At 39.0% G+C, this 24879-nt stretch overlaps 1 protein-coding gene across 5 annotated transcripts in view; it reads left to right on the top strand.

Annotated features, from left to right (window-relative positions):
- Nucleotides 1-6326: 6326 nt before the first annotated feature.
- ypel1 (yippee-like 1) overlaps nt 6327-24879 on the top strand; it is a 43844-nt gene continuing 25291 nt past the window's right edge. Inside the window, exons 1-2 of one of the 5 annotated variants that reach the window (XM_015032501.1) lie at nt 6327-6868; nt 16607-16891. In XM_015032501.1, the coding sequence (XP_014887987.1) occupies nt 16775-16891 (117 nt within the window). In that variant the 5' untranslated portion in view covers nt 6327-6868; nt 16607-16774. Of the gene's footprint in view, nt 6869-7396; nt 7572-10055; nt 10433-16606; nt 16892-24879 lie in introns of those variants that run through there. The other 4 variants (XM_015032504.1, XM_015032503.1, XM_015032502.1 and 1 more) reach the window with 4 other exon arrangements.

Raw genomic sequence — 24879 nt, forward strand, 5'->3', positions numbered from 1 at the left:
AACGCGGGATTCTTCACACAGCTTAGTCAAGTATATCTTTATTTTTGTGGATGACTTATCTTTACAAGAGTATGTTAACGCGCCGCTCAGACGCACTCAAGCCATAGCTGGTCAGCCGCACCTCTGACCACACCCGGTTGTGATGTCATCGCGTCCGGACGTGCCAACATCACAGCAGCCATGTTTTAAATTAAACCGCTGCAGATCGACCGCAAAGCGGGGCTGGACTAAAGGAAATTATGGAAACCTGTTTATGCCACCATAACAGCATAATTAGTCAAAATTTGGATATGATTGTTATTACAGTGGCACAAATGGGCTTCCGTAATGCTATATTAGTAAAATCTCCACTTTTTTACTTCATTATCTGTTTAAAACTTGGATAAAAGTGACTGATGGGTTAAATAAAAAAAACAAAAAAAACAATGCATTACGGATCAAAAACTTCACCAGCTGAATCATAAATTTGGATTTAATTGCTATTACAGTGGCACAGATGGGCTTCCGTAATAGCATATTATGAAAAACATAATTTCTTTACATCATCAGTTTAAAACTGATGTACAAATGCCTGATTGAGTTTAAAAAAAGAAAAGAAAATGCACCACAGATAAAAAATCTAAACATATGCATTATAATTGGCCACAATTTGGATTTAATAGTGGCACAAATGGATTTCCATAATATGCCATATTAGAGCTTGATTTTTTTTAAATTCATTTAGCTTAAAGCTTATGTAAAAAATTCCTGTTTCAATAAAAAAAATATTAAAGTACATATTAATACAAATACCTATTAAAAATCTAACTAGCTATGTCATAAATTAGTCAAAACTTTGAATTCAATTATTACAGTGGCACAAATGGGCTTCCGTAATACCATATTAAGAAAAACTCCACATCATTATCAGTTTAAAACTTATAGTTATGGTCTGAGATGGTTGAAAAAATCCCTGATTGGATTTAATAAAACAAAAAATGCAGCTCAGATCAAAAACCTAACTGACAAATTTATCTTTAAAATAATTTTATCTCAAATTTAAGCTTAAAGTTGATGCTATGAATCACCTCTTCACTCCCATTTTAAATACATATCTACATTTCAACTCCAGCAGAGATTTAACCCATCTGTCGACACGAAACGATGACCAAAACGTTGCTTTGCTTTTTGTTTTTTGCACTTTGCAGATTTAATCCCAGCGCTCGTCTCACTCGCTGCACACACACGTCCGTCTCCGTTACGATGAAATGCACTTGCTTCTCCGGTGGTTGGGATGGGACTTGTAATCCGAGGTGCCTGCCAGGACTTGACATGCCTGTAGATAGTTTTCTTTCTTTCTTTGAGAAGCGGGCGGGGAGTGGGGATGGGAACTTTTAAAGGGCACTGGAAACCTTTTAGTGGGATTAGTTGTATAAAAAGAGGACAAATTAAAAATGATAAATAAAAAATAATTAAAAAAAAAAAGCTTCAGCTGAGTTCTTTGTGCAACCTTGTCTGTTTGTGCCTTTTTTGATAGTCTCGATATCCAAGATTTTGATGTGCAGCTTTTGTTCAGTCGGGAATCCGTTGTAATCGCAGTATACGCTCTTAAAGATGAACACAATCAGCTCTGTGGGTGGGGGTGAGAACGGGATGGGGGCGACCTTATCCTTCATTTCTGTAAATTTTAAGAGATTTGTTGCAACAGCTGTGTGATCTGTGACTGTAATAAAAGACGAAAAGCAAACATTTCAATATATTTTTTGCGTTACCCTTTATTTTCCTTTTAATTTTTTTTTTTGATGTTTTTGTGCAGATATTTTTATTGTAAAATTAATGTTTCTATCAGACACTAATCTTGTTTGAGTTGTCTCCAGTGGAACTTCTTCACTCTGTATGTTTTGATCAGTATAAATCTTTAATTGTGTAGTTTTAAAAAAGGAAAACTAAATAAAGAAAAAAAAGAGAACCATTGGTTGTATTTTAAAGGTTTGTTTGAGCTGCCATTAAATCGTTTGGAGTTGATTGGTGGGTTTTATTTCACTGTCATGTGAAGGATTTGACTTGAACGAAGCATTTGCTATTATTACAGACTGACTGCTACTTTGGGGGAAAAAAATTTTTTGGGGGGATGGGGATGTCTTTTGCAACTCTGCCATGACATTTCAATAGACGTTCATTAAAAATAATATACCTTCAGTAGTGTGTCCAAGTCTTCATTCATTGTAAGTTGGCTTGGAAATATTTTTGCTGTGTGAAGGAGTGACCCGCATGCGCAGAAGAACGTTGACGTCACACCAGCGCGCTGTTTACGGAAGTAATAATGGTTGCCGCCGTCTAGGGATCGATTTTGCTATAAGACAACGAAGGAAATGTGTGACTGGTTTGCGACCCCAAAGCGACCGTCATTCACAAATTAAAAACGTTGACGTCATAGCAAGACGATGGAAGCTAACAAAAAGCACAACTATTAGCAACGGTGTTTGGGGAACACTGACTGTAAATAAGTGTCTGTGGAGGGATTGTGATGTAATGCGCTTTACTTCATGAGTTCATTAATATTTTTAGTCACTGTTTACGTCCGTTTTTACCGCTTCTGACTTCTTCAGGTGCAGAATTATGATGCATAATTATGACGTCAGTTACATAAAAGTAGGAATGCCATGACCATTCATGGCATGATCATGGCATTTATTTGCTTTATTTTTATTAGCTTCACCTTGTTATGATTTTATGATGACACTGTTGGCACCCATTGCTCAACAACTTTGAAATCGATCCATAGACTGCGGCCCTTACTTCCGTAAACAATGCGCTACTTTGTGACGTCAACATTCTTCTGCGCATGCGGCTCACTTTGGGGACGTAAACGGTTCACACAGAAGTTTTATTGCGGTCGCATTTAATTAGCATAATTGCTTGAACTTTATCAACATGTTTCGTGTTTTGGAATTAATCAAAACACGATGCTATAATGTGACTTAAGCATTTCTATTGCAAATTCACAGCTCTGCATCAGTCCAAACGTTCGGTGTTACTCCCAGTTAGCACTGATTAATTGGGAACAGCTGTATACTTTGACTAAACGGGTTTGTAGGACATTTTGACTGAAAAAAATTACCTTCAGCTACTCACAGCGCCGAGAAAGGACTAAAACGACATTTTTTAAGAAATAAAATACGAGATGTTTCACTTTTAAGCGGACGTGGCAGGAAGTCAGAAGTCCCATCTGGTCTGGCAATGCAAATGGCGTGAAAGTGTGGAAAAATTCAAGAATTTAGAAGACTGGTGCTGGAACCATCAAGGAAGACGCTGCTAACCTTCGAGACCTACTGCCAAGAAAAAAAATGAAGGTAAAATTTTAACTGATGTTCAAAACTTACACAATTGAAGTATGAAAATGTTAGGTTCAACACGAATTCATCCAGGTTTTTTTTACTTTATTTGTAAAAGGAACAACAAAAAATCCAAAGCCTTTTACTAAAATTAAAGGTTGGCCACGGCTATTATGTTGTTCAAAAAGACAAAGATTGAAATAAAAAATTCAGGAAAAGATGAAAAATTTAGGATATGGTTTGCCTTTATTAAAAAACAATCTGGCAAACCAGACCTTTTCTCTGGTTTTTAATCTTAAATTATTTAAATATGACCGCTTTGCTTATTTCATAAGAATTCATGTTTATTTAGTAGGTAAAAATAAAGAATTTCTACAATTATAATTTGAAAGAAAAATACAAAAATTTTGGACATTTTAATCCCCAAGCCAAAAAGTTGACACTGCTGGTTTAATTTGATTCAATTTATAGTTTTAACTTACTTCCATATGCAGTTATTTCTATTTTATTTTTGTCTATTTTACATTTGGTCATATTTAAATTGCTATATCCCCTTAAAAATCATGGTTCTGTGCGTTTAAAATACGTTCAGACTTAACTTATTTATTACCATTTTAAACGGACTTTTTTACGTACATAAATCGGTTTCGGAAAATGAACCATAATAACCTCGTAGAGGAGCCTGCGTTTGCTTTGAATGCACCGGATTATGTAATCTGCAGAGTGATATTAACCTGACAAACTCTGGGGGTCGCTGTAGTACAAGTTAAAATCTCTCTGCAGTCTTATTCTGCAACGCCAGAGCTATTACATAAGATTTGATTCATAAATTCAACATTTATGTTTGTGGGTCACGGCGGGAAGACATGTTTTTTTTTTTTTTTCCATTTCTCAAATTTGCAAAATAAGTTCACAATCTTATAGAAATTTGACATTTATGACAATTACTCTGATTTATAACGAGTGAAAATGTTTATACTCAACAACTAACGATAAAACCCGAAAATTTAAGTGTTATTAATAAGCTGTAATTAGCTTTAAAAATAAAGAATACGAGAACAATTAAGCTAAATCGTAAGAGAAAACAAACCAGTCAAATATATTGATTAGCCACGAGTTTGTTTACTTGCTCTGGTTCCACCACGTGCCTGCAATGCGGCCACGCATGCGCCATAAACAGCTATATTTACATTTGGCATGCGTCACAGGTGGCGGCGCGCACTGCCAAAAACAACAAGCGGACGCGCGCAAATTACAGCCTTCCCTCGCGCTGATTGGCTGTATTTAGCTTTCCTCGCCCCCTTTGGCAGCTGATTGGTCGAGCGGACGGTCTGCCTCGTTCTCATTGGACGCTATTTGTGGTTTCGGCTGTGTAACTAGGCTACTGTGCTGCTGCTGCCGCCTTCTCGGAACGCGCGCTGCGTCGGAACTAACAGTGTTTTTAAGCGAAAGACGTTGTTTTGGTTGGAAAAGAAGCAGCTAATCGCCGTCCCGGGGGTTGTTTGTAAACGTTTTGAATTTAACAAAGACTGATTGAATTATTAATACTTTATTCATGTATTTTTGCTGTGCTTATGTCTTTAAAAGACACCTAGTTTAGACAGAAGTATGGCACTTACTTAAATATTCAGTTATTTCAAAATACATGTTTAGATTTGGATATATGGAGCAAGGAATTAGCTTAATTAATCTTTATTTATCATCTTACAGTTTGAAATGTTGGCAGTTGTTTTGATTTTCCAACACTTATTAACCATTTTCTGTAGAAATACTTCATAGATGGTGAATTCCACATTAATTTTAGATCTAGTGTGATCTTTACCATTTCAAGAGGGTTTTAATGTGAGATATCTCAATTTACTTCTCACCACAAATTATTGACTGCATTTGCATGACTGTGTAAAACCAAATCATTACCAGAAGACCTTCTTAGTAAGGATGTCATTCTAATAATCACCATAAAAACTCCAACAAAACCCGTTTTCACCATATTGCTGGTGACAGATTAATCAGCTAACTTTATTTCTGTCTAACTGAAATCCCTCTTGATCTAATTAACCAACTGCTATAAAAAAGCAGCAAATGTGCTTCAATTTGTTTTCTTCTTTTAGCAATAATTACCTCCAGAGAAAAGCCATAAAAATGAAAGTTTTCCAGTATCTTTGAGAACTTAAAGGTGAGGTGTTTAATTTAATTCAATTAAAAAATATACTTTATTGATCCCAAAGGGAAACTAAATTTAGTTGCAGTGGCAAAGACTTCTGGACATGTCTACTAACCACCTGGACTAGTTTTGTCTAAGTGATTGGTAGACATGTTTGTACATATGCAAGAAAATAATTAGGTAAAAACAAAAAAGTCACTTGTCAAAAAATTACTCAGGCTATCACTTTAGTATGGCAATATTATAATTTTTTTGAATACGAATGTTTTAGTCTACAGTATGCCACTGAAACGTAAGACGCACAAAATCTGTTAGCACTTATGGGATTCCGTACAGGAGCACTAAACTGTCAGAACTTGGAGATACATTCAGGATCTTGTTGTAATGGGAAACTTTCTTGTTTTAAAAAGGAGATGCAAAACTTGCTACGGTGACTGAGTTTCTCATCTAAGAAGATGAGTTTTGTCAAGAAAACGAGATTTTTGTTATGAACATTGTTATAACAGTTTCTCATTTATAAAAAGATTTCTTGTTATAAGATGAAAATCTTGTTTCATTATGACAACAAAATTTCTTGTTTTAGCAAAATATAAAATGTGCTGCTCTGTCTGATTGTGACATATCATGTCATCTGTTTCTTCTAGACGACATCTAAACCTGCGGTTTTTGTTTTATTGCTACAATCTTTCTCATTTAAAAGAACATATTTCAGTTTTAATAAGATATAAATCTTGTTTTAACAAAGTTTTCTCTTTAGCTTTTTGTTTTCCAGTTCAGTGCTTCCGTAGTTCTGTACTTTTTTTGTTGTATTTTTAGCTTATTTGCGATTCTTGTCACCCACATCTCCCGCAGCTCTTGAACGCAGCATCAGTTGATGAAATAAAACGCAGCTTTTTCTGCACTTTTCAGACAAGTTTCACTCCGCAGTCCTCTCGCTCTCTGCCTCCCCACCCAGACCAGAGACTCTGACCGGATAGTTGGATTCATGGCTGCGCATCTGTTCACGTTTTGACCAAAACGCGCCGCTCTGCACAGATTATCGGGATTTTCGCTATAAATAAGGCCTCAGACGGAACCGCTCGGCCTGCCGTCATTTATTTCTGCAGCTGAAGTATCCAGAGGAGATTTTAAAAACAAAAACAACATGATCCCGCTCTGACGGATGGGTCTCCACTCTTCAGCCGGGACAGAAGATTCCCGCAGATTTCCACGGATCGCCCTTCAGGACGGGACGCGCGGATGTTTGAGGAGACTTTTATTTTTTGTTTTTGTTTTTGAACTGATCCGATCTGGATTTATGGAACCGTGAAGAGCCGAGAAACGCTCGTCCTCCGCCGGGTTGTTTTGGTCTGAGGAGAGGAGAGGGAGGAAAGGCGAAGCGGCTTTTGGGGTAAGTGCAAAACGCAGGGTGACCTACTGGAGGACGCGGCGTTATTTGCAACAAATTCGCTTTTAAATGTGACTTTTACAGCTTTAGCGTAGCATTAACGTAGGAATGCGCTGAAATATTCACAAGGTTGCTACATTTGTGCGCTACTTCCTGCATACGGCACGATTAAATGCGTGAAACTCCTCATATTTTTTTGCTAATTTACAACCAAAAAGTGTGAAAGAACAGTTTCAATCCTTTGTTGTATGTCGTTTTGAACCTTGACCAGCATGTATGATGATGTTACAGCATCGCTTTCTTTCCAAGAGCCACGTTTTGTAATTTGAGATTGGAGTTGCGTTCAAGTGCGCGGCTCATTTCAGGAGATTGCGTCCTGCAGACGCGGATCTCGGGTTTTTGGTGTGTGTTTTTTGTGTGTTTTCATGGGGGGTGGGGTACGTGGGGGGATTATAAAGTCACGTGCACACGGCGACAAAAACACAGATTTCATAACGCACGCGCGCACAGCGGCGTGCAGCTGCAGCAAATGTTGCGTTTACGTGCATCCATCCTCCGATAATACAACGTTTACCTATTGAGATACAAGATAGTACAAGTAAAAATAAAGAAATATGGGAATTAATCGATAAATAAATAAATGAATAGCAGCAGTTGAATTGTTGTTTTGGCTGACGCGCGTCCTCGACGTCATCCGCAGGACGAGGTAGGTCTGCTGTCACATTATGCTTCATTTAAGGATTTATCTATTTATGTTGATTTCTGAATATTTTACGTATTTTCAAACTGGCACGGCAGAATGACGCCGATCAGCTGTAAACAACCAAGAGGTTGCAATAAAAAAAACGATATGTTGCTTTTTGATAATTTTTCATTTTTGTTTTAATTTATTCTTGAATCTGTCTCCTGATTAACTCGTAACATCATCAGATTTAACAAGAATGAACAATATCTGATTTTTTAAAAAACAAAAAAAACAAAACAAATTAAGTAAAAATTAACCAGAGTAATTGTATTTCCAGATGTTTTTTAACCAAAAGAATCAGGAATCAAACCCATATTCATGTTTTCACCGTGCTGTAAAATGATGGGGAACTTCTTGTATTTATTTACACATCCTGGTATCTGCACGCTGCCGCCTACTGCTGGTGGCGCGTTCACGCCGCATGGGAAATAATTTCCACTGCAATAACGACACCATTTCAGTTATTTATATATTTATATTTTTCCCTTTGTGCTCAGAGTCAGTGGAAGGATGTGGAGATTTGCCAGTGAGGTTTTTAAAATCTGTTTTTGTGGATGTGTTAGATATGTCTGTTTATATTTACTGCGTCTGCCAAAAGTTAAACTGTTTCACATTTTGTCCTCCTACATCATAATCTAATGTAATTAATTAAATTTTACTTCAACTTGTTGGTATATTGCCATTTTTAAAAGGTTTTGTATTCCTGTACTCTTGAAGCAAAGTCCTGTCCTGTTAATTGTTTAATTAATTTGTAATTTAAGTCCAACATAAACGCAGCTGTTCTGCAAAGACCATATTTTACAGATTTGAGGATGTGAGGAAAGATGGTAGTGGCAGCATCATGCTACAGGATGATTTTTAACTAACATTGTCTCTTTAACTCATAATTAGGACTAAAACTCAAATTTTGACTAAACTCACAAGTGACTTTTATTGTTGCTATAATGAGTGACATTAGTAATAATAACTCACAATTATTACTTTTATTCTCATTTATGACAAAAACTCACAATTAGGACTTTTATTCTTGAAATTTTGTCTTTTGATCTCAATTACTTTAAAACTTATCATTATGACTTCCTGTTTGGCTTTTATTTTTTCTTTAATAGCAGAAATGGGCTTCCATAGAATACAAAGGTCATACTTTTCAGGTTTTTATCTCTTTAAAAATAGTGAAAACCATTTATAGATGTCATTCCACTGCACAATTATTCAGTACTGTTTTATCTTTCTAAAAAAAACTCATTGAGGTTTGTTGTTTAAGTTAAAAAAAAAGTTTAAGTTTTAAAGTTCACTTTGTTGCAACCTTAAGCAACTTTGAAGAAGAAAAAAAATTGGCATTGGCCAAAATTAAAATTGGTTGGTCAAGCTGTTTAAACATCAGTGATCGGCCAGAAATCTGCAATCAGTGCACCCTTATTTTAATAATTGGTTTTGCATAGCACTTCCTTTTATTTTGCTTCTGATCGCAGTTGGAGCCTGTCAGTCTGATAAATTGACAAATTTTCACCCCAAGACAATTCAAGCCGGTCTCACAAAGCAAGAACAAGCAGCCATCTAAAACTTTTCTTACAGAAGAGCTTGAGTACATCATTGGCCATCAGAGGAAGCACAAAACTTCAGGAATGAACCGAATTGTGATCAGCACTAAATGTCCCAGAGCAAATGGTTCCACTTCACAACTCAAAAAATAAGTTTTAAAGTTATTAAAACTAGAATTGAAGAGCTAATATACATGGAATTTTGGAGAAATTTGATAATTCAAGTCACAAACTGCTGAATTTGAGCACAAACAAAACAATGTTAATTACTGAATTTTTATTATTATTTATTTTAAAAAAAATTACTAAAAAGACCATTTCCTACAACTTTCCAGCTAGTTAGCTTACTAGCCAGCTAAGTTAGCTAGTTCGCTAAGAGTGGAAAAAAACATTACATTATTCTATAGATCGGGTTATTTTTGTTGCTCAACTGTTGAGATGTTAACACACTAATTACAGTTATACTGTTATATTAGATACTGCTTTAGGTTAAACGATATTTATTTAGTTGTTGAACCAAACTTCCCTACCTTGAGGACTCTAGCTAGCTATTTTTTAAATTTATTTTATACATTCATTAAATCAGCTAGACTAGACTGCTTTTAGGTTAAATAGTTATTTTGTTAAGCAGCTCCCTGAAGGAAAATTGTGTTGTTTTCTGTTCATTCTAGTTTGCTGTGTATAACTCTCCGTGTTTCCATAACCTAGCTTAGTTCTATCTAGTTTACTGTTGTTTATACTGTAAATACTGGCGGTTTATTAACAAATAATTTTGGTCGAAAATATTTTTACAATACATTTGATCATCACAGTTGCATCAAACCTCCGCGCTTATCAAGAAATCAGTATTGATTCTTTAAAAACTAACTTTAAGAACCGTTTTTTTTTGTTTTGTTTTTTTAAGTTTCAAATCGGTTATCTTCTATCCTACGGGTCCGTGAAGGCAACGCGGCCGCCCATTGGTCGATTCGGCCGTCAATTCGAACGCGCTTCTCCTCCCACGTGGTGACGTCCCCCTCTCCAAAGTAACCAGGCCAGTCCATTACGCACACAAAAGGCACAACAAAAGCCCGTGTTGGGAAAATGAGATCCGTCAGCACCTTGTGGACGCAACAATAAGTTCCCACCTGGCAGCAGCACACGTGGACCGGAATCTGGGACGGAGACAATCACCGGTTTACCCCCAAAAAGAAAAAAGAAAAAACATCAACATTAGCATAAAATAACAACAACAACATCCATCTGGCTGCAGTTTCCCCCACCGAGATCTTGACTCAGGTGGTGAGTAGATCCAACAATGTTTTCATTATGAATCTGTGAGGAAAGGTTCGGTTCTGGTGCCGCGTTGGGTTCACTGTCAGAACAAAAAAAAAAAAGAAGAAGAAGAAGAGGCAAAACAACGAAAGCAGCTGAGCCACACTGTTGCGCTTCGTCGAGCTCTTTTGTGGTGATAAACACGTTTGGAGGCGGAAAAAACAGGGAATTAAGCAGATTGGAAACGACCGGAATGTTGAGATTAAACCACGTAGATGTGGTGGAAAGGCGCATGCTGTGTTTTTATTTATTTTTCATGTTTAACAGAAGAGGACAGCGAGTCTTTTGTCTGGACACCTCTTCCTGTTCGCGGAGACGCACAGTGCGCCGCTTCTTTGTTTTCATTTAGAATAATCAGCTGATCCTGCTGGGATCCCTCAGTCCTCTCAGCGCTTATCTGTTGGTAAGCTTTAGTTTTTAGTCATTCTGCAAAAGAAAACGCCATATAAAGACAAAACGGACCTGATAAGACGGTGAGGAAGTGGAATCAAACAAAAGATGAGCAGCAAATGACTAGTTTATCACCTTTCAGAAAGCTTATTCGGTCTTTTATTTAATCTGTTTGTTGTAGGAAAACATAGGTTATAATTAAAATAAGCTAAAAATAAAAAGGAGATACTCATTTCATGCGCAAAACCCTGTTGACTTGTCCATATTGGGTATTATTGAATAAAGTGTGCGTCATATCAAGCTGTCATCGGGAAAACAAACGACCTGTTGTTTGCACTGATCGATCATCCAGACACTGGAATTGGCTGATATTTGTTCCGTCTTTCTGATTGGCTAAGAAGTCATATAACGTTTGGCCTGTAAATGCATCAGAAAGTAGGATGATGAACTGATTTTATGAGCTTTTTTTTCTAGATAAAAATGAATTAAATGCTTGTGATGCAACGTTGTGTGAAAACAGAAATGTTCTAATTTTTTTAATGTTCTATGAACTCCTGTTAAAGATATTTAAATTATTTATTGTCATTAGGACAAAAGAAATCTGTGAAAAACTGAATCCATGTTGGCGAAAGTCGGGAAAAGGCCAGAAAACGTCTGATCGGTGCATCTCTGCTCAAGACGTTTGTGGTTTGCTTTGATCAGACGGTAAACTTTTCAAAACCTTGAAACTGAAAACGGACCCGAGTCCAGTTAGAAACTAAAGTAACCCAATAGGAGAGAGAACAAAGATCAGCCAGTCAGGCTGCGGTGAAGTCAGGGAGGAAATTAAAACAGGCTGCCGTTGTTTGTGTTTGGCGACGCACCGATCAATCAGCCACACATTGGAATCGGACGAGTTTTTTTTTCACCAGCAATCAAATGAATAAAAATCAGATTTTTTTCCCCTCTTGTTCGTTAAATGCATCAAAACAAAGAACTTTCATAAGTTTTAGTCTATAAGTGCATAAACCATTTTTTTTATTGCAGCTAAAACAAATCCAAACAAAAACAAGTTTGCATTCACTTTGATGCACAAAGAGGGACAGAGCTATTTGTTTATTTCTGTTGGATTGAAAATTATTCCCTATATGGAAGAGTCCTTAAAAACCTGTTTTATCATCTAAATCCTGAAATCTGTGTCAGATCAGAGCATCATTAGCGTGTCGTGAATGCTAAGGGTAGTTAGCATAGCAACCGATGACGACAAATGGTTCTCCTGTAACTGTAAGTTGTTTCTTCAACTTTTGCACATTTAGCAGCAAATACATCAGGTTGATTGACAGCGCTAAGACCCGCCTCCTGGCTCTGATTGGTTGGTTTTGGTCAGGATGCATTTCTTCAGCTCAGGGAGGAAATCGATCTTTTCACAGGTTATTTGTCTCATTAAACTGTCGTTACATGGTGACAGTTAAACAAATATATGAAATGTTTTTATAAAAGTTAAATGCTGCAGCTTTAAGGAGGAAACTCTAACTTGGAATCAAAACCATGAAATCGGCAAATGGCAGTCGGTTCATTATTATTATTTAGATTTTGATACAACACAGACCTGGGGTGCATCAACAATCGGACCGACGTCCTTCATTTTGGAGATCGATCTTTCCTTTCTACGCAAAGGTCTGAAAATCTTCCATTTTACTCCCCACCAGGTCACATCTGCATTTCGTAATACTCACCAGGCATAGACTTTTCAGACATAGAAATCACAATCGGCACTCGGGCTTTTTAAAGATCGCTCAGAAAAGTGCAATCGGTTCACCCTTATATGTGACCTTTGATGTTTTTGTTGTAAACGAGGGAAAAGTCTCCGAGTTCTCCAACCTGTAAACGCAGCAACAGGTGGGGGAGGGGCAGAACTGGAGAAAATATTCTTGTACTTTCTCTAGTGCCTCATTAAAAGGACTTTTAACAGCATGAAGTAATTAAAAGCACAACTTTTTAAAAGCGTGGCCTGTTGTCTTCAGTTTGGTGTCTTGGTCTCACTTTTATTCAGGGATCATTTTATTTATAGAAATTTCATGATTCACTTTATTTGTTGTTTCTGTTGTTTGTTTACTTAGTTTGGATATTTAAAATGGCTTCCAGTTCCAGCATTAAATGTCCATTAAACCTTAAAGTTTATCCACCTTTGGTTATGTGTTACTATGCTGTAATTACTGTTCTATTACTTCAAAACAACAATATTAAAGTTTATCGTAATAACTTCTGGGACAATTTATTGTCCAGTAAAATGCATCGTGCCAGGCCTGTGGACGCCTCGTTGGATGTTGGAAGTGTTTGTTGGGGAAGAAGCCAAAACAAAGGCAGGAACACGCTCTGCGGCTGGTATTTAACTGTCTCTGCTGGTATAATTGAATAAATATTTGCGAGTTTGCGTCATGTTGAGGGGAAAACAACCTGCTATTGTTCGCGTGTGCGGTGGACAACCCTTCCTTTCTGCACAAAGCTCCTTTAGTGATGTTGATGATGCTGAGGTGTGACATTTATAAAGCTCTCTGTGAGTGTGTGTGTGTGGCTGCCTCTCGCCGTGCACACGTGCACGTGGCAGTGGGTTTAAACTGGGCTAATTCACAGAGGGGATTTGGCCCTTTTCATGCAGGGATTATGCCTTCAGCACCTGTGCAGATTATGCACGGTGTATGTAAATACGGCTCGTCTGGGAGGCCTGCGCTGTGTTTATGTTGTCATCTAAACGCGTGTTTGCAGAGCCGCCATGCTTCACGTCACAACCTGCTTCCTGTTGAGCTGCGGAAGAGACCTTCTTCTTGTTTTTTTTTGTTTTTGTCGTCTGGCTGCTGGTTTCTGTCTCGACGCTGCTCTTCCTGTCGCAGCTCATTTAGAAACTTCCAGAGTCACTGAAGTGCCTTTTAAATGCATCGCTATTTACATTTACACACAATATGTGTGAAAGTGAACTCTTAACAACCTTTTACTTTGCAAAAGAGGAACTGGAGATATGTATGTTTAAAAGTGCAGTATGTAACTTTTATAAAAGATAATTTTTACTAATTTTTCTTAAAACTGTCGCCATGTCATGACAGTTTGTAACGAGACAGATAATCTGTGAAAAGATCCATCTCCTCCAGAAAATATTTGAGTTTCAATCGTCAATTTTTTCACATTTGAAACTCAGAAATTTCTCTTTTTTTTTTTCCTTTCTAGAAAATTTCTGAGATCTCAAAAGCTACTATTGGCTCCTGAATAAATGCACAAAAACAACCAATAGACAGGAGGCGGGTCTTACTGCTGTCAATCAACCTCTTGTACTTGCTGCTAAATGTGCTAATGGTGAAAAAACAACTTCCCGGTTGCACAGAATTCATTGTTTTCATATTTCGCTAAAGTGGCAATGAAAGTATCGCATTGCAGCTGGAGTGCAACAAGATCTCATCATACAAGAAATGTCGTGATTTTAAAACATTTTTAAAATTTCCGAGTTTCAAACATTGAGAATTTTTGTCATTTGATATTCAGAATTTTTTTCCTTAGTAATTTTTAAAAAACTTTTCAAACTGAACAATTTCTATTTTTTTTCTCCTAGAAAATTTCTAAGATCTCAAAGTTTATTTTTGGCTGAAAAGTTCTCTCTGTTTATCCAGTGGCCGTAATAAACCATTGGATGATTGAACTTCCTGCTCTGTTTGCGATGCAAATTATTTAACGTTGAAAAAATATTTTCAAATGTCTTTTCTTTGGAAGCTCAGCTCCTGTAACAGATCCGGACCAGCTGCGGTTTCCCTCCACACAGACGGCAATGCTCACAGAAAAGTATTTTCTTTGACAGATGAGCCTTTTAGCAGATGCTGGCTGTAAACCACTGACACATTCAGAGCGATTAATAAAGAGAATTGCATTGACAAGACGAATGAGAGGCTCATAAAAGGCAGCAGGCCAGAGTGTAAAAAGGAACAAACCTTTTCGGTATCAGTTAGTGAGGACTGATGCTTTTCTTTACAAGGCATTAATGTCATCTGTGATTTGTGCCGCAGCACAGTAGCAGCAGATTTTCATTTTGTGTGAATATTTGCTGCAGAGACTTTTCTGTCAACAACTGCATGCGTCGACTATTCTGGTCTGTCCTGTTTAAAGCATCATCTGCTGTGCAATTGTTTCTGCAGATCTAAAAATAGAACAAAAGTTCCTTGTTAAAGAAGTTTTTTTATATGTTCCTTTTAAAGTAGAGCTGCACATGTGTGCAATTTTGCAGTATTAAAAGACTTTAGTTCAAAAAGTAAAACTCATTTATAGCCATCATATATTTGAGTCTGCCACAGTGATTTTTATGGTCATTAAAGCAGCTGTTTGTACTTTTTAGTCAACAGTTGCCAAGTTCTGCTGGAAAATGAAATCAGCATCTCCGTACATCTTGTCATCATAGAGAAGCGGGAAGCTAACACCAGCAGATGGCATGACTCAGCAAATCAACGGCGCATTTCTCCTAAATTCCTCCAAAAGTATTCTGTCAGCCGGAACCTTTTGTATTCACACGTTTCTGGTACCTCAGTAAATCTGACGCACAAGCTACATGCCCAAAACAACAAAACTGCTTCTTTTCACCCATTTGAGGTTAATTTCTGCTTCTAAAACGATCTGATGGACGCTGGAAAAGACTATTGTTGTGTTCAAGTTGTGCTGAAAGAAGTTGGCTTATCAGCGAAGCTATTCAAGCCTAAATTAGCATCTCAACGCGAAACATGTAGCAGCAGCACAGGCGCTAATGCTACTGTTAGCATCCACTTTTCTAAAGAACCTCCATGACTGATCAGAAGTTCCTGAAACACTGGAAAACTGAACTGTGCACCAATTAGATAATCTAAATAACAGATTTAAAACAACCTCATGTGTTTGTTTATTTAATAATTTAGCAACAAAAACAGTTTTTGAATTGAAAATGTTGCGTGTTTTATCCATATACATTTTTCGGTTAAATTGTGATTGACTAATTAAATGCAGATCCTAAAATTTAAAAAAATTATTGACCCCACCACAAATTCATACACTTTGACTCAACTACCTCCTTTTTTTGAAGGACAATTTTGTTTACAGAGATTTCATAATTCATTTTATTTGTTGTTTCTATTGTTTTGTTTATTTTGGATATTTAAAATGTCTTCCAGCTCCAGTGTTAAATATTCATTAGTATTTAAAGTTTATTGATCTTTAAGAATGTCTTCTCGTATTATTGCCATTGTATTACTAGAAAATTGTCTCAAAATAACAATATTATCGTTTATCGCAATAACCTCTGCGACAGTTTATCCTCCAGTAACATTTGTTGTTGTTAAAGTCTATTACTGTTACATTTCAAATGATTCCCAGTCGACTGTTTAACCTCTGATGGATTAATGTCAACATTTGATGCATCATCACTTTTATTCTTATCCTCTGAAGCAACCATCTCAAAACTTTTGTCCTGCAGCTATTCATCCGTCCATTGGGACAAAACACTCACAAATTGCAAATAAGTGAGTTTGCAACCAAGTGAATCACATTACGAGACGTTCTGATTGTTGGAATATTTCGTTACTTCGCCACACATTCGTTGTGCACAACCCACGATTGTAATCATGTAATAGACGATTGTAATCAAATGATTGCTCCAGCTAATGAGCCGAGTTCGTACTGGAAATATAATCAGGATCATGTTTGCTAAAAATAGCCGATGCAGACCGTGCCGCTAACCGCTTCACCTCTGTGGTTTCTCCTCCGCAGGCTCGATTTTCTCCTGTGGTGTCTGTGTGGAGCGTCCCACACACCCACTCCACAACAACGACGGCTTTTGCTTGCATCTTCCAGTGTTTCTTCTGTCAGCAAGTCCAGCAGAGCTGCAACTCTTCCAGTGCCAGCCCTGACACCAGCGAGGAGCCCTGCCCCACTGACATGGTGAAGATGACCAAGTCGAAGACCTTCCAGGCCTACCTGCCATCCTGCCACCGCACATACAGCTGCATCCACTGCCGAGCGCACCTGGCCAACCACGACGAGCTCATCTCAAAGGTAACCCTGCTCTCTTCATTTGCAGCCCACTTAGAGGTGACCTGCTGCGCGATCTGATCTCTCCCTGATTTAAAACGACCTCAGAACTACAATGTTGTGGGATAGTTTGCGTAAAAGAGCTGTCCCACTAGTGAATTAATTTTACAGATACGAAGCACCCAAATGCAGTCTATGAAACCATCTTTGAGGTTTGACTACTAACAGGGAGAGATCAGATCAGATACAACGTTTATCATTTTGTTGCATAAAATCATTCCTACATAGTGAGATCTGCCTGTTCTGAGCTGCTTTAGGGCCTCCTGTCACTTAACGGTTCAATTTACAGACAACAAAAAACAACAACCTTTTGCCCAAAAATGACTGGGTGGGTTTTTTAAGTGCTTTTGTTATTTTTAGAGGTAAAACATGTGCAAAAAGGTAAATTTTTCACATCTGACACTCTGTTTGATTGGAGATCAAAGTTGCAACATTTGTTACATTTTCAGCTGATTAAGGAACTGAGCCCAACTTCCTTCTTCATGAAATGTAAACAAAAATTGATTAAGCTGTTGTAGGATTTCTCTTTTTTCTTTGATAAAATTTCAATTTCCCCCCCCTAGAATTAGACTAGGGGGGAAATGTGGTAAATGCAACCACATTTGTTTGGTTGCATTTACCCAGAATGCATTGCGCTGCAGTGCGTCTCCTGCTTTTGGAGCGGTCTCTGGTCCGCCTGGCGTTCACATATGGATTCAAATCGCACCAGTGTTCACTAAGTTTGTAGGTGATTGTGAATCCAAACCTCTCCGAATGAATTCTAGACAACAAACCAGTTTGACTAAAGTGGACTAAACAGAGCTGGTGTGAATGCATCCTGAAACAGCAGGTCTTCCACTGCTCTGTCAACGTTTACACTGACGGAAAATAGCTTGAGGGGATTTGCAGCTGTCTGCCGCTTCTCACCACAGACGCATTTGGTGCCACCGGGTCGCTCAGCTGGAGAATAACAACAATACATCCATGTGACACTCTTCAAATACTCGTCAACTGTTTGTGGTGGCACTTCACTTCGGGCTAAAAATAACAGCAGAAAGTGTGATGTAGCAGATTTAGGAGATGTAGGTTACTGTGACACAACTAAGCTGTTTTTATCTGCGCTGAAATTTAAAGCGTGGTGATGTGAGGAGCGATGAATGAACCTGAGCGAGTCGAGTCCAGCTGGGAGTCGACAAACTGCTGAGGGCCGTAGCTTCACAGCGCCTCAGGCTCCGTCACTGTCTTCATACTGAAGCTCTGATTTATTCTCTGTTTTGCCTAAATACGAACCATATTCAACTTTTTCCTTCTGAGTTTGTTCCCCACAATAATCCAGTTTTAGTCACTTATGTATATGGAAGTGATTTGGATATGTATCAGACTGTTTTCAGAGCGTCTGCTGTCTGAACAATCATGTGAAATTTTATCCGACTTTTAGCTGAGACAATTCTGCACCACACTGCAAAAACACAAAATATCCTCGTGCACTTGAAATAAGACCAAACTAACTTACAAGTAACTTTTCAGCAGGTATATAAGTTTCAATAATTTATTGATATTGACTTAGAAAGTATTTATTCCATTGCCAGATTATTTCACTTCAGGGAAAAATGTCTTGTTTTAAATGAAACCATCTGCAAGTGGAATAAATACTTTTCTCTTTATCAATATCAAGGAATTATTGACTTAAATCAAGCTCCTGTATCTTGTTGAAAAGTTACTCTACATTAGTTTGGTCTTATTTCAAGTATATTAAGATATTTGCACTAGAAACTAGACTAAAAATACTTGGTAAGATTTTGTTTTTTGCAGTGCAGAAGAAGCCAGACTGACGATATTTCCAAGAATTGGTGTCCACAACTAAAATAGCTAAAATCCACAAATATCTGATACCCCACTAAACACACACATAACTTCCTATTCTGCTAGTTTGAACATCAAGTTTGTGTTAATATGCTCCAAATCCGCACAGCCAGAACCATCAGCAGAAGCCAACATGTACAGTCTTTAGACTAACCGATTGTTTGGGTACCAAAAAGCTTTATTTACAGAATTAGAGCCACCTGGAGCTAAACCTGCCACTACAGCAGGTTTGGGTTTAACATACTGATAAACAAAAGTATATATTTTTTATGTTGAGTGAAAAAAATATTTTTTTTGTACAGTTTTGGCTTAATTACTGCTTGTTCTTTCAGTAAATTCCAGTAAACAATTAATAGATCACTAAATTGGTTGATTATTTAAATAACCGATTAATCGTCATTAATTGAATTAATTGTGAATAATTCAATTAATCGTTTCAGCCCTTCCCTAGTTAGACCCGTACAAGTCCTGGATGCGGGGAATTTCAGCCCGGATGTTTCTCTCTGGCTTTAGTGATTAATCAATTACTAAATTAGTTGCCAATTGATTCAATTAATCACGAATTGTTTCAGTCCTAATTGTCACCATTTAAAGGTTTCTGCAGGCCTTTTATGAAACATTACTCCTGATTAGAAAATAAACCCCCAAATAGCCAATTAATTTCCAATCCCAATCGTTAATGGCTCCCTCTGTATTGGTGATCAGTTCTCGCTAAGAGGAAAAACAAATTGGACATTCAGGTCACAAACGGCAGCAGGATGCTGAAGATTCAGAGCGTTGGCCCGTCAGGCCCAGTCATCAATCAGCCTGCGGAGAACCACAAATGTTGTTGCGTCTTTGAATTTCCTTTGCTGTGTCCCGGTTTATTAAAGACGTTTGACTTATTGAATTTCCCACTGGCCAAACAATGATGGTCTCTCACTGACGTTTGGAGCCACAAACCCAAAAAGGCTTTAGTCAATGTTGATGGTAGAATCGGCAGCTGGGGAGAGAAAGTGAGTAAAGTTTCTAGGTGATCAGATTAAAGCGGAGCTGCAGCACTGACCTTTGTGTTATTATAGGAACCTGGCAGCATGCCACCCCCAGTGCTGCTCTCTCACCACGCTCTAAGCTGATTATTCAAATGACAATGATGATCAACCTGCGCGCTCGCCGTCTCCGTGTCAGAGTCCATTCCCCTGCTGTAACTCAGAGACGTTGTTGGTGCTGGCAGGTAAATGGATCCAAAACCCAACAGTGTCTCTCCTTTCAGCAGGATCAGAGGTCTAATCTCTCCAAGTTTAGAACCCATTGATGTTGTTTTAGGGCATTTTTACACCTGATGGTCCGGTCGACTCGAAACGGCTCATTTTCCAGAAAAATTAGCCGTTTGCGGATCTGCAAACGGCTCATTTGGAGATCCTGCTGCTAGAAAAGACAAGGTTGTATAATCCAACAGATATACAACCTTGTCTTTTCTAGCAGCCATTGTACAGCAGTAAAACCAGCTGATGTGCTGGAGCTCCTTTGGGGATTCTAGGTAACAAGCGGAAATATTGTGGGTTGCTAGGTAACAAGCAGACCTCTGGTGGATTGCTAGGTAACGAGCAGAGCTCTGGTGGGTTGCTAGGTAACAAGCAGAACTCTGGTGGGTTGCTAGGTAACGAGCCGAACTCTGGTGGGTTGCTAGGTAACGAGCAGAACTCTGGTGGGTTGCTAGGTAACGAGCAGAACTCTGGTGGGGTTGCTAAGTACCTGCTGATTTGCACGTTACATTCCTGAGGTTTTTGAAACGGCTCATTTTCTAGACGCCACAAAAACCTCTGTGTTTTTTAAGCATTGGGCTGTTTTTAAGAGAACAAGAGACCCAAATGGCAGTATGGAAAAAAATGTTCATAACATTTCCCCGTTATGGGTGTTTTCACAGCTGATATTCTGGCAGACTCACTAAATAGCTATATTTATTGCATTTTCAGCTGGTGCAGTTCGCTTTCTTAGTGCTGTTTAAAGGGCGCTTTGGCCGTTTTGTTTATTGCTGCCATAGTTACGCATTCATAAGTCTGTATCTGCGGTCAAACATGGTTACTTCTATAAGGTTCGTTTGTTGTCTATAAGATGTTTGGTATGATTTATGCGAGTTGAGCTAAAATACAGTCTGTAATAACAGTAAACCTGAAGCAGACTGAAAGCATAATAACACAGAGAGCAGCTCAGAGACACCCTGTAACACCTGCCACTGCTTTACCTGGCGAAAACAGTAACGTCTAAGTAACTGTTACACTTTGAATGAAGCTGAATAATAATTGTGTAAATTGGAATTCCGAAAATAAATTAGCTTAAGGAAACATGGCAATTTTGAAAAAAATTTGGCATGTTTTGAACTAGAAATGATGGTTTTTCAGCTGTATCGAAATGTGATCAACAGCCAGATGTTACTACTGGCGGAAAAGACGAAGAAGACAAACAGGAAGTGGTTGTAGGATGATGGCGCTGCATGTTTTTTTTTTGTTTTTTTTTTTAATGACTTGGCGTATGAACAAACTTATTATCTCGTGACTTTAATTGTTTTTCTTATTTAATGGAAATTCCACAATTGCGAAATTGCGGGGAGGTTTCGAAATTAGCAGAATATTAACAAAGTTCTGCATACATTTGTAATGGAAATGCAACTACTGTTCACTTTTTGCTCTATGTTCAATTATTGCATGTTCACACATTCACTCCTCAAACAAACCGGATTTTCTACACAAACTAGAGTTTGATTGTTTGTAACCTTTACTGAACCAGAAAATAATCTGAGTTAAAAAATCTAATTTTAAAGGGACTAAACAAGGCTGGTGTGAATGCACCAGCCTTGTTTGCACCCTTAATCTCTAAAGTCTGTTGTTTATCATAAATGTGATGTGTGTTTGGCCCAAAGCAAGAGACCGTCCGTGTTTATCAACACCTCAATTAACCTGTCCAGGTCGGATGTACGCGGATTTATCGTTGCTCTAAAAGCCGAGGCAGGGCTGCAGCAGCATGTTTTATGCAGGGACAGTTTTATAGGATCCCCTGAGGGTAAATTAAATTGTTGCTGCAGCAAATCTCAGCTAAATTATGTAGCTGGACTTAGCAGTTAAAGTCTGGGCTTCAAAATGGAAAAAAGCCAATTCTGATGTATGAATTGTTGTTTAAATCAAGAACATGCAAATAATGATTTTGTTTAGTTTCCTCTTCATGTCATCTGCCAAAGGAAGTTTAGCTGTTTGAGATTCTACAGAAAAAAATGCCACGTGTTTTTTTTGTTTGTTTTTTTTAATCGTACTCAGTTGCACATTCCTCGGATCGCAGTGTGCTACAACTGCAGTGTTGTAATTTTGCCCTTATGCAGTAGTTCATGCTCAGTTTTGTTTTCTATATACCTGTATATAGAAAACGTGTGTGTATATATATATATATATATATATATATATATATATATAGACACTTTTGTGAACCTGAACTATAAGACGTGTTTGTTGTGTCTTTCCAGTTTCTTAAAGTAGCGCCACGTTGTTTGTCGTGGTTCATCACCTTAGCAGGAATGCTAGGAAACCAGTAGCACCAGTTGCACTGGTGTGGTCAAATAAACTGGACTGGAATGCTGCCTAGACGGCAAAGTGGTCTCTTCTGGGATTATGGCTAAAAGTAACGTACATTTAGGAAATCAAAGTTAATTCTGGAATAAATGTTTATTCTGTTAATCACATGTGGTTTTAAGGGGCTTATTGGATTTGGTGATTTATCGTCTCCATAGGAAAATTCAGGAGTTACTTTAACTCCTGAAGTTGTTTACAAATTTTAAAAATAAAAATCATCAAGCAAAACTGCAACAACATCAGTTGTTTATATTAAAATCTTAGTTTTGAAAATTAATCTTACTCTTTTTTTTAATCTTGTGATGAACAGCAAAAAGATGAGCAACGTCTTTATTTGCTTAACAGTAGTTTTAATGCATCATGGTTTACTAAACTGGCATGGAATAATTTTTTTTTTAGTTTATTTACTCCATAAAAGGCATTTTCATGATGTATTTTCTTTTAACTGTTTCTTAAACTTGAAGTTGTTTCTGCTATTTTAAGTGTGGAGAGTTTTGGCAACCAGCAGTCGGGTTATATCTGTTTTAAACATTTTAAATTTAAAATAAGATTCTTGCTTTGTTTTAGTTTAATTTTTGGTTTCCTTTTAATCAGAAATATTTGACTTTTGGCCAGATAACTAATCTAAAATAACAATAATCAACTGAACAGTTTTGTAAAATGCAGCTGTATTTTAAACTTCATTCGAAGCTGAAACAGTTTAAGTTTTGGGATTTTTTTTAATTTTTTTTTAACCACAGTACATTGTCACAGTTGAATTTGTAGCATTTCTGTCTGTTTTCACCCAATTTCATTCCTATTGTTATAGGATTATATACTCAATTTTCTGTAAAATCACCTCAGCTTGCAGAGTGAGCACAACTGACATGGAGTCTTGACTGAAGTTCAGGCTGGAAGACTCTTTTGTCGCACCTGGCCCTGCTATCAGTGCCTCCCTCTCCGCACCCGGACCTATCAACGCAGGTCCACGCCTCACTCCAGCCAATCATCGTCCAGGCTCAGGTTCAAAAGGACCTTCACTCCAAGCCTCCTCCGCTTACCAGCCCCGATCAACCGCTTTTTTGCCTCGATCGTCCTGGCACGCATTTCTTCATGTCCGACTCCGACTTCGTTCCCGGCTCTCCAGCTACCTCCCTGCAAGACCCCGTCCCTCCGTCCTTCCCCCCCGCGCGCCGTAGCGCTCGCCTGGCTACCCGCCCGGATCCCCCGTCTCCTGCTTCAGCCCTCAGGTCGAGAGGGGTCACGCTCACCCCGGGCCTCCGGTCCTCCCAGATCGCCTCTCTCGCCGCCCTTCTGCCTTCCAGGGACTCCTCTCCTCACCCTTTCGCTCGTTCCCCCTCGCCACCCCCGACCCGCAGGAAGCGAACCTGCAAATCCGCCGATCCACCGGCCAAACGTCGCAGAGGACGCCCCAGCCTCCTCCCCACCGGCTCAGCGCGCCCAAGGCCCTTCTCCTCGCCCGACTCAGGACTCTGCTCTTCGTACCCCGGACCTCAACCAGGGAAGGCCCGGTCGCTCTTCGAACCTCCATTCCCACCACCTCCTCGGCCCAGCCGCACCTACTCACTGACTCGTTCGCCGCCTCCATGGACTCCCTTCAGCGTTCCATTACCTCGCTCTCCGCTCTACTGCTCCAGATCACTGCCGGCTTCGCCGCCACGTCCTCTGCCCCCGCCATCGGCGCTTTCGCCCCCCCTCAACCCGCCCTCCTTCCTCCCACCTCGGCGTTCACCCTCGCCAACGCCCATCCGGCGCCGCCTACTGGTAAGTCTATCTCTCCTCTTTCCCCTTCTCGCTCACTCTTTAAATCCACTGAGTCGTCCCCCCACACTCTCCATCTTCCAGGCTCGTCTTATACGCCAGTCTATGCCAACATATCTCCCCGGCTTCGCTCCAAAATACTCCAGGGCCAGCTCATAAATCTGGCTTCTATCATTCTGCCTTCCCCCGAAGTCGACCAGCACGTCGCTTCTTCCGAACAGTTCACGGCTATTCTCAAAACGTCCGACCCCCGTCTCTCCAAGGACCTCTCTATGGGCCAATTCGTAGCCGCTTTCAGCATCTATAGAGACGTCATTTGTTCTGTCTACCCCGACCGTCGAATCGAATTAGATGCCTACCTCGCTCTTATTGCTGATCTCCACATCCAATATGGCAGGTCGCTGTTCTATCAATACCACAAAGCCTTCGCTTCCAAAGCAGCCGCAGTCCTTTCCCGCTCTGGGCAGCGCTTAGACTGGTCTATTTTAGACACGGAAATCCTCATCATGCTTACCCACGCAGTCACCTGTAATCTTTGCGGTTCCTCCGGGCACCAGAGCTCCTTTTGTCCGTCTCTCCCCTTTAAAGCCAACCGCTCCACCGCCGCTCCTTCGCATTCTATTCCTCCCCTTCTCCCGACAGATCGCCACGGCAGGACAGTCCAGGTATTCAACCGAATGCCGATTTGCAATAACTTCAACGAAAGCGTCTGCTCATTTCCCGCCTGTGCTTTTCTCCATGTATGCAGCC

This window comes from Poecilia latipinna, unplaced genomic scaffold, assembly GCF_001443285.1.
Source record: "Poecilia latipinna isolate Pla-1442-1.1 unplaced genomic scaffold, P_latipinna-1.0 Scaffold243, whole genome shotgun sequence".
NCBI classification, from domain to species: Eukaryota; Metazoa; Chordata; class Actinopteri; order Cyprinodontiformes; family Poeciliidae; genus Poecilia; species Poecilia latipinna.